The 17,049-nt window shown below is 36.6% G+C and overlaps 1 protein-coding gene across 1 annotated transcript in view; it reads right to left on the bottom strand.

Annotated features, from left to right (window-relative positions):
* LOC137501180 (putative serine protease F56F10.1) overlaps window positions 1–15,569 on the bottom strand; it is a 519,998-nt gene extending 504,429 nt beyond the window's left edge. The window contains exon 1 of the mRNA XM_068228040.1: window positions 15,502–15,569. Coding sequence (XP_068084141.1) covers window positions 15,502–15,554 — 53 coding nt within the window. The 5' untranslated portion in view covers window positions 15,555–15,569. The remainder of the gene's footprint in view (window positions 1–15,501) is intronic.
* Window positions 15,570–17,049: the final 1,480 nt, after the last annotated feature.

Here is a 17,049-nt window from a genome sequence, read left to right as displayed (position 1 = left end):
CACTTTGTCTTATTGAGATACATTCTGTTGTTCATGATGTCCTGTAGTATTCTTTCTCCAGTTGCAATGTCCATTTTTACGATGTGAATCTAGTGGATTCTTGGTCTTCCGACCATCCGTTTTTCTGCCATATCTGCATCCTCATCACCTGCCTGAACCACCTCAATCTGGATATAATGACCTGGTCTAATAATGATGTATCAACCCCCTCCTTCCTTTCTCACCATGTTATACCTTAACTTATTTCTAACTGTGGCTACAAGATGACTCACAATCTGCTCTCCAAGATATTCTCAAGAATTTTGAGCCCATGAGAAAGGAGAGTTATTCCCCAGTAATTGGAGAAGTTTTGGCAAATTTCTTTCTTAAACTGGGGGATAATTACAGGATTCTTAACAAGAACATCAATTAATTGCCAAAATATTGTTTTTTGGGAAACTGGAATAAACTTCACAGCATTGACATTTATTGGGATTAAGTGTTGCTAATTTTTATTAACGCTCTTCTTAGGCGTTGGATTATCTGCAACTTGCTATTAACATAATATGGATGATGAAAGAGATGTAGTGTTTGGATAAATGACATATTTGCCTGAAATCTCCAAATTCTACAATAATCTGCAGTATTTTATTGTGAAAATATCTGGTATAATTTATAATATTGTAATAACATACAATCAAGAACATGTTTGTCATTATTAGATTGTTAATCAATCAATGAATATTCAAGATAAATATTATAATTAAGCGGTCCGCCTATTCAATACAATATGTAATTTATTATATCTAGTAAATGTTTTGTCCCCTAAGGGACATCATCAGCTAATAATAAATTAACATTAATATATCAGAAATAAATATTAAAATTGGAAAGACACCTTAAAATGTTTGACCTTTAAAATAAGATCTTCGAATTGAATAGGTGGACCGCTTAATTATAATATTTAAGTTTATCTTGAATATTCATTGATTGATTATAGTCAATACGGGATTAGTATTACTTGAAATGAAGCTGTTAAAGCTTATCACTTGTAATATTATTAGATTGTTATCACAATAAGTCACAGTTATCATTTTAATGAACAAATAATATTCATTTCAATGTTAACATAAACTTGAAGTTTGATAACACTTTACTCAATCTTCACATCCACTGATGTTGTCATCATCGACACATGGATCGTTATTATTAAGGTTCGGATATTAAGGAAAAGTCATATTTCTTTCCTGACCTTATTTTACCAGAAATCTGGAAAATACGCTTGAATGATGGGTCGTTGATATCATTTGAACAATTTTATGTTGCTTATAAATGCATATTTTGGCCGTTTTCATTGGTTTGGTCGTATTTTGCTTATTTTAATTATATAAGGTCATATCTGGTTATATTTTAAGCATTTTTGCTTAAATTGAGGCATCACTTTTTAACAAGGTGCATGTCATCTACGTCAAATTTCGAATACAGTATTTTCAAATACCGTAGTAGACATACTTTTATTTCTTTTCCTGCAAGAGATAGATAGCAGGTTCAGAAGACCTGATTCTGAGGATGTCCCATTGAGGAGGATGTAACTTTAGTAGATATATTTAGCTGAGAAGCAATTAGCAAACAAGGAAATTCCATGATTTCTCTCGCTCAGTTCATCCATGATGGGTCCAATATTACAGCCCTCTTCCCCTTTCAGCACCAACGAATTTCAACAGATTGGTCACACTTCTAGTATTACAGTCAATCCTATCATACCTAATGTGAAGTGCAATGAAGATGAAGATGTAAAATTAAGGAATTATGTGAAAGAGTTCGATGAAGAGATCTTCAGTAGGCCTACTGATGGAATAATTCTCTTTGGCAAAGCGTTTGAAGTTAAGGTAGTGTCGGTAAAGCGATTTTATGTGAATGTGTATTGAAAGTTTAATGTACTGTTGGTCTGCATGGTTTAACCTGCCTGCTGTGTTATTACTAGCACTCAGAAGTTGAACACCTATTATCCAATAAAGGACCTGAAAACTGGCAAAAAACATGTAAAAATGCAATCCCAATTAATTCATAATTTTATTTTCTAATTGTATATTTAAAGAAGGAAAATAATGTTTAAAAATGAAAAATTCTGGTGTTATGCATGTACAGTGCAAAAAAATATGAGTGAAACACTTTTTCTTACAGACATTGTATATATTTAGATCAACGTAATTTAAAAAAAGAATTCTGTGTTTGTTAAAAATAGTTCTTGCAGAATTTAGAATGAAATAATTTTTCCACCCACAATGAATTCAGCAAATTTGCAGTGGACATCCTGGAGAAAGAAATTGAAATTAATATAACTGGAATCATATTTGGCTTAACCACACTAGGGTTACAGAAAACGGAATTCAAAAACGTTACCACAGTTGGCCATGAACCTTAAATACATCATACTCTAGGAGTGGGTAAATATGTCTTGCAAACATACATTCTATCAGTGCAGTACAGTAAGGTTCATTTTCCTTTACACTTTAAAATAGGAAAATGAACTCAACGAAAATTGATCTGAAGGACTGTATATCAATATGTGGCTGGGAGTTGTGACCAGTCTTAAGAGAAATAGTGGATAGGAAGAGTATTGTCATATTCATGGTTTTGGCGTAAGAGCGACGATATATTATCTTGGGCTTCGTCCTCAAACACTTGAGAAAAAAAAGATTATTCCTCAACTTCTGAGTCCTAATTATTACTAATCACTTTTTGGTACTTGAGGTGGTTAATATTAGTAATACTCTTATATGTACTACCTATCACTTTTACTTTTTTTGGTCATATTTACATAGGTTTTATGGCATATTTCCCTGCGTATTTTATTCTTCTTTAGGTCATGAACTTCCAAAACCTAGTTATTATCATTCCCATTGTTCCTACTGACCTCCAGAGACAAAGAATCATAAAATTCTCTATAAGGCAAGGAAAACTGGCTGGTGCAATCTGAAGAGACCTATCATAAACCTATTGAGCAAGATTTTTGAACAGAACATGATTCCCAAGATCCTGAATAAGTATGCTTTACATTCACATATTTGTGTCTGGTAATCAATGTTTGACATTCTTCACCATTTAATTTTGATTGGTGGTTTGGCCTGTTTCAAGAAAAATCAATCAGTATAATCTTTAATACCTATTCATGAAATTATGTGACAAATTTCCTGTACTTGAAAGGAAATGATTTAATTTTTTAGCTTCAAGGATAATTTTATCCCAGTCCTCTAGTACCTCTTCTTCTTAAGTTCAGCTAATGAGAAATGCTGGTCATTTGGCAGGCGACTTTGCCCTCTCATTGGGAAGAGGTGTTATGATCCTGAACATTTTTAGGAATGCACAAACATATACAGAAAATGCACCATGATGTACATTATCTGATCAAAAGTATCCACACACCTACTTCAAACTGAAGACAGAGTTTGCTGGTAACATATTCTTCAGCAGTTGCCATTAATATGAGTTGGTCTGCCTTTTGCCTTATCACAGCTCTGACTCTGTTGGGGAGACTTTCCACCAGGTGTCGGAACATTCATAGTAATGGCATCCCATTCTTTCCAAAGAGCCATAGCCAGAGAGCATGTACATGTTGGACAGTGGGGTCTGGAATAAAGTTGCTGTTCTAACTCAACCCACAGGTGTTCTATTGGGTTTCGATCAGGACTATGGGCAGGCTAGTCCAGAAGCAGAATATTATTATCCTTAAATCATTGGCTTACATAGCCTGCTTTATGACTTGGAGTGTTATCTTGACTTACTTGACTTATTTCCTGTATCTCCTAAGTGGAACACAGGGCATCAATGAACTTCAGCCACCGGACTCCATTCTGCGCCATCATCCTGATCTCGAACCAGGTCTTCCCTCCTTTCTCCATCCCTTCCGCTATTACACTCCTCCTCCATGTGTTCCTTGGTCTGCCTCTTCTCCAGCTACCTTGTGGATTCCATTCCAGGGCTTATCTTGCTATGTTGTCTTTATCTCACTGTAATGTATGTCCAATCCACTTCCATTTCCCATGATGCATCTCAATGTCAATGTGTGTTTGATGGGTTCTTCTCCACAGCTCTTGATTGGAGATTACTTGTGGCCACCATATGTTTGGAGTCTGCTACTCAGTTGTTTGTTAGTCTTCCAAGTTTCACACCCACAGAGCAGTACTGACTTGACAAGATGCGTAGACCGAGCTCGATAGCTGCAGTCGCTTAAGTGCGGCCAGTATCCGGTATTCGGGAGATAGTGGGTTCGAACTCCACTGTCGGCAGCCCTGAAGATGGTTTTCCGTGGTTCCCCATTTTCACACCAGGCAAATGCTGGGGCTGTAGCTTAATTAAGGCCATGGACACTTCTTTCCCACTCCTAGCCCTTTCCTGTCCCATCGTCGCCATAAGATCTATCTGTGTAGGTGTAATGTAAAGCAGCTTGCAAAAAAAAAAGAAAAAGAAGATGAGTAGTTTGGTATAGGTGTTAAGTTCCCTTGATTTCCAGATTGGTCTCAGCACTGCAAATGCTCCTTTAGCCTTATTTATTCTATTTCCTATATCCTCTACAGTTCCACGGTCAGTGGTGACCATACTTCTCAGGTAGCAGAACTGCTTGACTTGTTCGTTCTCTTGGTTTCCTAAAAATAATAGTGCCTTATTTGGGTTATTATAGCACATCTTCTCGATTTTATTTCCATTGATCTTCAATCCCACCTCTGATGCTTTGGTTTTGAAATCATTCAGCTTTGCTTCCATATCCTTAAAACTGCTGACTAGCAAACACAAGTCATTAGGCATTAAGTTATTACTACAATAATATGAAAGCATTTTAATTTACATTTTGAACTTTATTGTTAGATAAATAAAAAATGGAGTGCAACTGCATGACACCATCAATAATAATTATAATACAATACAACAATGAGATCAATAAAGAGCATGGGCGCCTGCAGGATCTTTTCCAGGGGGGGGGGGGGGGGGGGGGGAGGCACATTAACAATTTTCTTGAATATAAAAACCAATATAACGTCAGCAACATTAAACTGTTTACAGAAACTTCCAGTTATAACATATGCTAGATGACTGTCAGTAATTTCAGTTTATGAAATAATCTGGTATGATATTAAACAATAGAACATCAACATCTTTAGAATTCCAGGGGGGGGGGGCACGCCCGCCCCCCCCCCCCCCCTTGCGGGCGCCCATGGTAAAGAGTTACACTGAAACAGGAAGTTTACTTTACAATTTAATTTTAAAATCTCTGTTTTGTAGCACTGAGAGTGTAACCATCCTTGAAAAAAATACATATTCTACAGCAAATATTTACATTCTCAAGATCTTTGTCCATATTGATACAGTGCCTATGCTTGATACTTTAGAACTTATTGTAAATTAAAATAAGTAGCTTTATCTGAGTTATCCACTTAGCTTAAACAATTTTCAATTCCCCAAAATATTGAAAATATTATTTTTGTGTGCTGAATGTGTTCTTTACCAATGTTTACATGGGGAGTAAAGAGTTAGCTGCAAACTTAGCCTGTGACTGGCTTCTTTTATGCGTAGACAATTGGGGTTAGTTGCAAATACGGCCATCTGAGAACGATTATGTTTAGTAATAACAGTCGACTCTACTGCCACGAGAGGGCAGAGCAATCGCTGGTTCCGGACAGCTGGCTTATGGTGGATACGGGATTAATGGCTTTGAATTTTGAATAGTGAACTAAATATTTATCATAAGTAAAAGGAAAGGATGGGCACTTATGTTAATGAAATTACATCTGAAAGAACTAGAAAAAAGACAGAGGAATTCAGTATGGGAAAGTGTTCCACTTTGGTAAAGATGGCAATACCAATATAAATGATCCGTTATTTGACATTATAAATTTTCCAGCTAACTCATTCCTGGTTGCCAGTATTTCTCCCCCATGTGATAAGTTGGGCTCATCAGTTGGTACCTAGCACACCTACCAAGACGCATGACTAGTGCATACTGTGGAGGCCACTGCGTAGGCTACTTGGAGCCACCAACAGTGCCAATGCACTGAGAGACTTCGTCTCATTATCATTTACTCCGGGACAAATATTTCAGGTTCCCTATGGGAATAAACATCTATTTGAAAAGATGACAATGTTCCAAAGTTTGAATGGAAAAGAGATGTCTTTTAAGTTTCAAGGTGACAGGTAAATTTGCATCTGCTAAAAGGGGGTTAATTTGAGAAAATCACAAATTGGCCATTCAGTGTTAATTCAAGGTGAACTGAACTACGGAATGGAAAAAGGCAGTGTTACGTGCATGTAAGAAAAAAGTGGTATGATGGGGAAGAATCTGAATGGTACACCCCAACGGTTTCCAAACGGTGGCCCGCGAAGCCATATTGTGCGGCCTGCGAGAGCTTTAGAAAAATTATACATATTTTTTAAGAAATTTGAAGAAAATGTACCAAAAAGGGTTTCATAGCTCATTCAAAAAATTATCCCAAGTCAGAACTAATTCACTATTTAATATTATTTCCTGTTTTTAAGTATTCACTTGATCTGAATATATTATTTTATTTTAACAAATGTAAAACCCTCATTCTTGCAAGAGCATATATTTTTGTATGGATATAGTTTTCACTTGCATGTATATCTTGCCACAATTAATATAAAATCAATATTTAAACATTTGAGAATGTTTTTTAATAACTTACATTTGAATATTGTCATACATATCTTAATGATGACATAAAAACGTTTGAATTGTCGTGCAGACATACACGATGCGCAACATCAAATAGCTTAATATGATAATAGTGGAAACTCTCCTCACTTAGCACGCAGAGCATCGGCAATAGCACGTAGTGCTGCCATCTAGCGGCTCGCAGGGAACACTAACATAACGCGCTATTCAAACGCTACACATTTTGACTTCCAACCCAACAAAATACAGATTTTAAGACGTTTGCGTTATTTTTGTAACATAATATAGGGAAGGAAAAAGGTTGATGTTGATCTGAATGAACCAGTGATAAGAATAAAACAAATGCATTATCAAATTAAAACATTAGATCTTCATGTTATGACTAGGGCCTACAGTCTTCAAGAGCAAAATCACATATGCAATATCTTTTTAAACTTGGTATTTTTACAGGCAATATTTTTCACTGTTGAGTCATTGGTTCTATTCACATATGCCTTTATAAGGGCTTTGAAATACTTGTCAGTCAGTAATTTTACACAGCTGTTACATATGCCTACACTACAATCATTCAATGACAAAAACCTGTCAGTTAATTTTCTTCTAATCCCATCTGTGTTTTCTAACAAAAACTTACAAAAACTATCTTCAAATGTTCTTGATATTTTAGTACCTAACTTTGCCTCACAAATATTCGGAAACATCATTTTAGAATTGTCATACTTTTTCATTTCTATGTGCAAGTTTCCCATGCTATAATCATTATCATAAGATGACAATACATCCCTACACTCAGCATGGGGAAATTTGCTAGATGCCCAGCCCATGACATAATGGTCTGCATTTTCCTGTATTATATCATGGTCATAATCAGTTACCTTATCACTTAACTCACACTGTTGAGTGACATTAGCATCAAAATTGCTCTTCATCACATCATTATGAGTCAGTAGAAAGTCTGCAACATCAGATTCACAATTGCTGCCATCAGAAGCACAGAGCAATTGATTTATCATAACACTCCTTATGGCACTGCGAGATATGGTTGCATCTGGGGTTACATTGTTACCTCCTCTTGCTCTGATGATGGAAAAAAATGTTTTCAATGCAGTCCTGTGTGAGGCTCCTTGTTAGCAAATAATGAAAACCATAATCACTATATAATTCAGACCACAATAGTTTCAGTGCAGAAATATTGTCTATCCACTCCTGAATAGAGAGAGTTGTTTTGAGTTGTTTTAGACAATCACAAATTTCATCCAGCTTTTTCATATGCCCTGAGTCAATGCTTAAGGGTCTCCTGTACTCTTTGGGGCTACTGAGACTTGAAGAATTAAAAATATCATACAAAGTATCACACATTTTTATAAACTCTGCAGTGTTTGCAGCACTTGATTGCAAAGAATTGAATGACACATGAACTAGCATTCCAGAAACTACAGAATGGCTGAGGACCCTGGTGGCTAAACATACCCTCATATTTGAAAAGGGGGGAAGTGTGATACATTTCTTTGTTAACTTTAGGGCTAACCTTGGAATCATTTTTGAGTCCTTTTAACTACATATTTTACCACTAGAAAAAAAGTCATACTTTTTCAGATTGTTTCTCACTGACTTAATTAAGAGAGGTGGATCATGAAAAAAATAAATTTTCTCATCATTTACCTCATTGAATGGCTTCTCTGCAGTAACACCTAACAGTTTCCTTACATTCATATTATTACTCCCTTGATCACACATAACTGCTTTAGGGACTAACCCTATTGCCTGAAGTTGACTGACAATAAATAGCACCAGCTCTTTGATGTAGTGTCCTGCCATAGCATTGTTTGTTAGGAAGTACCGGTACCCAATTATTTGTTTGTAATTGAGGTACAAACCTTTAATCATGAATACCATAGCCTGGTTAAATTGTTGGCGTATGGAAGCTGTGATTGGCTGTACAGGAGTATCAACACCAAAATCTTCATAGCCCACCAGCTGATCCTTCTGAGGATCATATGACAGTGATGACTTGATGGAAATTTTATCAAATACCAGTGCAATAACCCTCTCCTCCCTTCTCATTTTCTTAGTTTTTATTTCCAGCAAGCTTAGAACCATTTTATTTACTCCAGGTTCCACTTGAGCATTTTGTCTTCTTAATGACCTGGTACTTGACAAAGAAAAATGTTTTTGCATGAACTTGTATGACTTTGGTGAACAATAATGTAAAGCTAAGGCAAAACTTTTGTCAGTACTCGAATATTTTCGACCCTGAGCTTTACGGTTCCCTTGATTTAGTTGAAAATTTATAAAGTTCTGAGCAACACTGTTATTCACAACAGTTTTCTCACAGTTACACTTTGACTGATTTTTCTGCAGCACACACAATTTTCTTCTCAAACTTTTATTCACTGATCTGTACTTGGATAGCAACTACTGAGAATTCCTATATTTCAACATTAAGTTTGAACAGCATTTACTCAGTCTTTCTTCTGCGGGCACTTTATCATCTTCCTGGACTGCACTTTCTGTTGGTACCGGTAACTCATCTGAAATTTCTGGGGTAGATTCATGCTCTCATTTCCTTTTCTTTGGGCTACTCCTCAAGTTTGTCTGTTTGACATTGTGGCATAACAGTGATGGCACTGCACCTGGCCAGATTCTGTAACAAACATAAAGATTTAATAATCAGGTATTTACTAGTGATAAAAGTTATAATGATGGAAAAATGCAATGTTTGTACTTCAAGCAAGTTCATACGCAAAACCAGAAGAAAATATAATATTATATACCTACCCTTGGCTCAAGCGATTTTTGTTTCTGAAATCCTTTTCTGAGAAGTGGTCTGAGCGCACTACATAGCTTTTATTTAAATGTTCTTGTCCTTTGGTCCTCATAATTTCTTCTAAATCTGCTCTTCTGCTCTTCGCAATCCACCGAGTACACCTGAAAATCGATTAAATGCATAGGTTTAATCATAACAATACTTTAAAGAAAGTATGCTCTCATAAATAGAAAAAAAAAATACAGACACGTAAACAGGCTAATACTCACAGCACTTTGTTGTTAGGAAATCTGTAAAATGACTTGTGATCACTTTGTCTTCTGTAATTGAAACACCCATACATAGCACAAATAGCTCCTCTTCCTACCATTTCCAAAATCGTGATACATAATAAGCACAAAACTATCTGAAGTAACAAATAAGACACTTCTGGCATACACAGCTGACAGCAGCAGCAAGAGTAGTTAGCCTCTCGAACCGCTAGATGGCACGGAGAAACGGTGTCGCCAGTTTCTCGCAGGAGTTTCCACTATTATCATATTAAGCTATTTGGCAACATTCAACTGTTTCATAATTTCCAACCGGTCTAAAAATGTTTTCATAGAAATGCACTGCCTACTTGATAGATATAAAGAATCTTCACTTTCATGTGAAACCGGTCTCAACTCCACAGAAACTGAACTCTAATCTCTATTGTTAATGAAATGTATAAAAGACACTCATAACAGCAAATGGCTGGTCTGAAAAGGATACAGAAAAAAATGAGCAAACGAAGTTGATAAAGAATTAAGTCAGCCATTCTACGAGCGATGCGCCGTATCGCACAAGGCAGGATGCAGCAAGAGCGGACGTGGGCCCTTCCACTGACCTCCATCCCCTTCACTCACGCAGCAATAGACTTGCCTGGCAAGACTTGCTGGCTATTCCTCCCGTCTCCACACACTCGGTCGCGTTTGCTTGACGTACAAGTATGAAGGATGAGTTCTCCACCTAATCAATACTTCATTTTACATAGTGTCAATATTATTTACATAAAAAGACAGTACCAGTTTCGACCTGTAAATAGGTCATCTTCAGCCGCTAGAGAACCTATGTCCAACGGTTTATGAGATGTTTTAAGTGCATTGTTGTGCCGAAAATATGCGGGGGCGTCGTGTTCCTTAGAATAAGAGGTTCAGCAATCAGTTCACGGACACATAGCTTAGTGTGTCTATATCACTGCTGAAAAATATGTTAGTGAGTGCCACTATTCTAAAAAAAATACTTAACATTAAGATATATACATATGGTTTTGGGGTTGAAGGGTTTTACACTGGCCCCATGATTACTACATATTACAAAAGTTCTATTTGCTGAGGTTGAAATTCGATACAATCATTGAAGAATCATTGACATACTGGTGTCAGGCTCAAATATCTAATGTTAAATGCCAGTACTATGTCCAATGGTTATTCAAAGTGCATTGTTGGGCCACAAATATGCGGGGACATCGTGTTCATTAGAATAAGAGTTTTAGTAACCCCAAAACTGTACCATATGTATATATCTTAACATTAAGTAATTTTTGAATAGTGGTATCATGTTTATTTAATGGCATCCTTGTTTAATTTTAATTTTAGTATTATGGTATTTATTCTGTACAGTTGCTATTAAGTAGGTTCTCTAGCAGCTGAAGACGACCTGTTTACAGGTCGAAACCAGTACTGTCTTTTTATGTAAATAATATTGACACTATGTAAAATAAAGTATTGATTAGGTGGAGAACTCATCCTTCATACTTGTACTTGAACTATCAATACGGACCATGAAACTAATAGATTGCTTGACGTGTAGTGAAGTTTCACAAGTGACCGTACTGTCCATTTTGGAGGCTTTGTTTAGTGTTGAGTGTAAAGTGCTTAAGTTTTTTACCTGAATAGAAAATGAGCGGAGACTCAGTGAAACGCAAAAAAGAAAGTGAAAACAGAATTTACAAGGAAAGCTGGGAGAGTGATTATTTAATTACTAACAACAGTGGGAAGCTTCAGTGTTTGATTTGCATGCAAATAGTGTCTGTGCCGAAGGAGTACAATGTTAAACGAGATTACTCGACAATGCACGAGAAAAAGTATGCAGCATATAAGGAAAAAGCTTGACACGCACTGGTTGCAGACTTCAAAAGAAATCAAAACAGCAAACAGGTATGTTTGGTAAAGTCTTACAAAATCAGTCGTATTCTCTGTACGCCTGCTATGCAGTGTCGCTTGAATTTGCAAAGGCAAAAATACCCTTCACTTAAGGCAGTCTTGTTAAAAAGTGCACTATGGAAATGGCAAAGGCTTTTGGAGATGCTAAAATGGATGAGAAATTTGAATCAGTGCCACTTTCCAACCAAACAGTACAGAGAAGCGTCACTGACATGGGAGAACAAGCAGAAAAAGCGCTCATTATATTGGTTAAGGAAAGCACATATTTCTCACTATGCCTTGATGAAAGCACTGATCAGTCAGATGTCAGTCATCTACTAATATTTTTACGCACCATCTTCAAAGACTTCAGTAGTAAAGAGGGGCTATTTGATGTCTGCTCTCTTCAAGGAACAACAAAAGGGAAGGGCATTTATGATGATGTTAAAAGAACTGTTGACAGAGTTGGAGGCTTCAGTAAATGTTCAGCCATTGTGACAGACGGAGCGCCAGCAATGACAGGGGTGAAGACAGGACAGACAGCATGGCCAAAAGAAAATGGCATAACATGTCCCATTCACCAGGGAGCGTTGTGTGAGAAATCAATTATGAAAACGGAAGTTTTTGAACTTGTGGTTACAATTATTATTATGTTAAGAGGTGGAAATCGAGCCCTTTTGCATAGAAAATTCAGACAGTTTCTGCTGGAAATTGATGCAGAATATGGAGACTTGCTGTGTACAACCATGTAAGGTGGCTGAGTGCAGGGAAGTGCCTTCAACGTTTTTTTGCAAATTGCAAGGAAATCCCTGAATTTCTTAATAAGTTTGTCTCGTCAGATACCTCAGAACTAGAAGACAAAATTCAAAGCCCAGAGTTTTTAAACTTCCCTGGAACCACCTAGTATCAAGTGAATGAGTGTCACCCATATAGACAGCATAAAACAGCACAAATTCACTTATCCCAGATGTACACAGACTTGACTATATAACGAATTGCCGGTATTTTAAGAATTTAACATTACAGCAATCAATTGTAACTAATTTTAACTTATCTCATGTATGATTACAGAAATGTATTTTAGAATGTGTTAAAATGTGTTTTAGATGTTTTAGGCATATGTTTATAATTGTTTAATTTGTTCTTAAGGCTGATGATGGCACATAGATGCTGAAACTAGTACCATTTGACATGTGATTCAATCACAATAAAATGTCATTGTATTGAATAGGTGGACCTTGAAAGAATTTTAATTTACTGTAATCCCACTTTAATACAGAACCCAACGAAATTCATAACTATAAGTATATTCAATGTTCTTCAGTTTCTGAGGCAGTGGTGTATTTCAGACCTGATGGTACCAGGGCACTTTTTTTTTAGATAGCAATTGAATATATAATTTACGCTCAGACACATTCACTCAAGTGACATAATCTAATATTATGCTGTTTATCTCGAACTGAAGAGGAATGGGGATATTGCAGGTGAAGTTGTTTCCTGTCTAGCTATTGTTGCAGGCTTGGAGCAATAAACGCCCGACCGGCTACCTGTTGGGTAATCATTGTTAGGTTGTAACCCTTCTAAGCCACATTATCAGCCAGACCAGTCAGTACCGAGTTGTACTCGGGCTCAGCAATTGCTAACAGTTGTAGTGTAATTGAAGTGTGCGACCAAATAAGTGTCTATGTTACACCCGGTGTGTTTCGAGTTATGAGCTTGAAAAGATCAGAGAGCTTCAGTATGCCTGCCGGTAAGCAAGAGCGCATGTAGACCCTTATTCTGCACAACCTAATTCTCTAACTTAACTTGTGGAAACGTGTCTATGGACCTTACTCTGCCAAATAATCATCATGGATAAAAATGTAACATAGACCCTTATTCGGCCGCATGTTTTAATTAACATAGTGATCGTCATGTCTCGGCATCTGCATTTCAAACAATGAAATGTTTTAAAACCTTGGATTGATTTTTAACAAAAAGTGGGAAATGAATGTAATAGTGCAAGCTGAATGAATAGATTGCAGGTCCAACCAAATATAGAATACCGACGACAGCGCTAATAATTTAAGTGACTCAAACATTAGTACTGGCAGTGTCAACATGTGCAACATTGATGTGGCTCAAAATATGGATTGTAGCACAGATAAAGAAGAAATATGGGCCTTATTTTGAACTGGTTTGATTAAATATTCATTTATTAATGCATTGAATTCTGAAAATGTACTACCTAATCTCCCTCTAACATAATTATCCTTTCTACATTATTTTATATGTGGCATTGTAGTTTTATGTTATATACTATATTTACGTGATTAATCCCCGTATACTTTTTTAAACAAATTGAGGCACGAGATTGGGGTGTGAGTTTTATTTGCGTCAAGGTTGACAACACAATCCTGGCTCATTTTGATGTTGGGTGTAAAGTTATGCTTTGTGTAACCGCAGACGGAATAAAACTGTCCTCATATGTCATATTTAAACAGAAAACTATTGACTTGTAATTATAAACTGCCTTTACATTTAAAAAAAAAAAAGTATTCTGTATTCAGCGTTTTAAGGAACGCCACAATATCACGTGCAGGCAGTGTGTGGAGAAGCATAATTCACAAAGACTGGCGATGCCAACAGTAGGCAAAAAGCGTGGCTCATAAATATAATCAATTCGTACTTGCTGAACAATATTGCTAATTCCGATGAATCTGAATTTACTTTTTATTTTTTACTGCCGAGCCCAGACGGGCTTATGGTTTTAAAGGAGATGGGGTCACTGTACTGTATTACAATACAGACGGAAGCGAAATATTTCCTCCCTTCGTCATAGGAAAGTTCGATAAGCCAAGATGTTTTAAGGGCGTCGGGCACTCTCAGGCAAAGCAACTATACCTGTAAATTAACATGTTCATATTTGCGTAATGAACACGTGGACCTCGCAGAGTGGTATGGAATATTTGTTTACACCAATGTTACTCTTTCGATGGAAGGAATTTAGTTCATTTCATTTTTTTTCAAACGAGCCTTTCTAAAATTAGGGTGTGGGGATTATTCGCATAAATACGGTATGCTACAGGGAAAGTCGATTCTTAGTAAGAATTGACTTGCCCTAGGCAGATTCAACTCTTGCTAAAAGTATCAGTAACAGTTGATTGAAAACAAACAGAACAATTTTTTCCTATGAAGAGTTAACTATGCCTGCTGTGGTTTAGTAAAACTTGATTTGCAGATGCTGCTCTGAAAATGTAACCCTGCACACCAAATCTTTGTTATGATTATTAAAACATTCCAATTGTTTGGACTCGTACTTATATTATTGGAACTTTTGTTTGTTTTGATTATCCCAGCACACAACAGGCAGTCGCCAGTTATCATTACTCGGCTCTTTATTGTAGTGCAATAGTGACAAAAGATTCATTTACGTTTAAATAATTAGTTTAAGTGTGTAATAATTATGTCAGACCCCATGACAGAACTGTTTTGTGAAAAGCTGAAGCAGGAACACTCGACTTCCAAGGTAAATTCACTCACATTGACCAAATTGAATTATGATAGCTACACTCAAAAAGTTAAAATATAAAAACTGCAACTAAAAAGGAAATCAATCAATCAATACTGATCGATCTGCATTTAGGGCAGTCGCCCAGGTGGCAGATTCCCTATCTGTTGCTTTCCTAGCCTTTTCCGAAATGATTTCAAAGAAATTGAAAATTTATTGAACATCTCCCTTGGTAAGTTATTCCAATCCCTAACTCCCCTTCCTATAAATGAATATTTGCCCCAGTTTGTCCTCTTGAATTCCAACTTTATCTTCATATTGTGATCTTTCCTACTTTTATAAACGCCATTCAAACCTATTCGTCTACTAATGTCATTCCACGCCATCTCTCCGCTTACAGCTCGGAACATACCACTTAGTCGAGCAGCTCTTCTTCTTTCTCTCAATTCTTCCCAACCCAAACATTGCAACATTTTTGTAACGCTACTCTTTTGTCGGAAATCACCCAGAACAAATCGACCTGCTTTTCTTTGGATTTTTTCCAGTTCTTGAATCAGGTAATCCTGGTGAGGGTCCCATACACTGGAACCATACTCTAGTTGGGGTCTTACCAGAGACTTATATGCACTCTCCTTTACATCCTTATTACAACCCCTAAACACCCTCATAACCATGTGCAGAGATCGGTACCCTTTATTTACAATCCCATTTCTGTGATTACCCCAGTGAAGATCTTTCCTTATATTAACACCTAGATACTTACAATGATCCCCAAAAGGAACTTTCACCCCATCAACGCAGTAATTAAAACTGAGAGGACTTTTCCTATTTGTGAAACTCACAACCTGACTTTTAGCCCCGTTTATCAACATACCATTGCCTGCTGTCCATCTCACAATATTTTCGAGGTCACATTGCAGTTGCTGACAATCTTGTAACTTATTTATCACTCTATAGAGAATAACATCATCCGCAAAAAGCCTTACCTCCGATTCCACTCCTTTACTCATATCATTTATATATATAAGAAAACATAAAGGTCCGATAACACTGCCCTGAGGAACTCCCCTCTCAACTATTACAGGGTCAGACAAAGCTTCACCTACTCTAACTCTCTGAGATCTATTTTCTAGAAATATAGCAACCCATTCAGTCACTCTTTTGTCTAGTCCAATTGCACTCATTTTTGCCAGTAGTCTCCCATGATCCACCCTATCAAATGCTTTAGACATGTCAATCGCGATACAGTCCATTTGACCTCCAGAATCCAAGATATCTGCTATATCTTGCTGGAATCCTACAAGTTGAGCTTCAGTGGAATAACCTTTCCTAAAACCGAATTGCCTTCTATCGAACCAGTTATTAATTTCACAAACATGTCTAATATAATCAGAAAGAATGCCTTCCCAAAGCTTACATACAATGCATGTCAAACTTACTGGCCTGTAATTTTCAGCTTTATGTCTATCACCCTTTCCTTTATACACAGGAGCTACTATAGCAACTCTCCATTCATCTGGTATAGCTACTTCGGTCAAACAATAATCAAATAAGTACTTCAGATATGGTACTATATCCCAACCCATTGTCTTTAGTATATCCCCAGAAATCTGATCAATTCCAGCCGCTTTTCTAGTTTTCAACTTTTGTATCTTATTGTAAATGTCATTGTTATCATATTTAAATTTTATTACTTCTTTGGCCTTAGTCTCTTCCTCTATCTCGACATTATCCTTGTAACCAACAATCTTTACATACTGCTGACTGAATACTTCTGCCTTTTGAAGATCCTCACATACACACTCCCCTTGTTCATTAATTATTCCTGGAATGTCCTTCTTGGAACCTGTTTCTGCCTTAAAATACCTATACATACCCTTCCATTTTTCACTAAAATTTGTATGACTGCCAATTATGCTTGCCATCATGTTATCCTTAGCTGCCTTCTTTGCTAGATTCA

This window comes from Anabrus simplex, chromosome 6, assembly GCF_040414725.1.
Source record: "Anabrus simplex isolate iqAnaSimp1 chromosome 6, ASM4041472v1, whole genome shotgun sequence".
Classification (NCBI taxonomy): Eukaryota; Metazoa; Arthropoda; class Insecta; order Orthoptera; family Tettigoniidae; genus Anabrus; species Anabrus simplex.
This window is presented reverse-complemented; position numbering and strand designations above follow the sequence as displayed.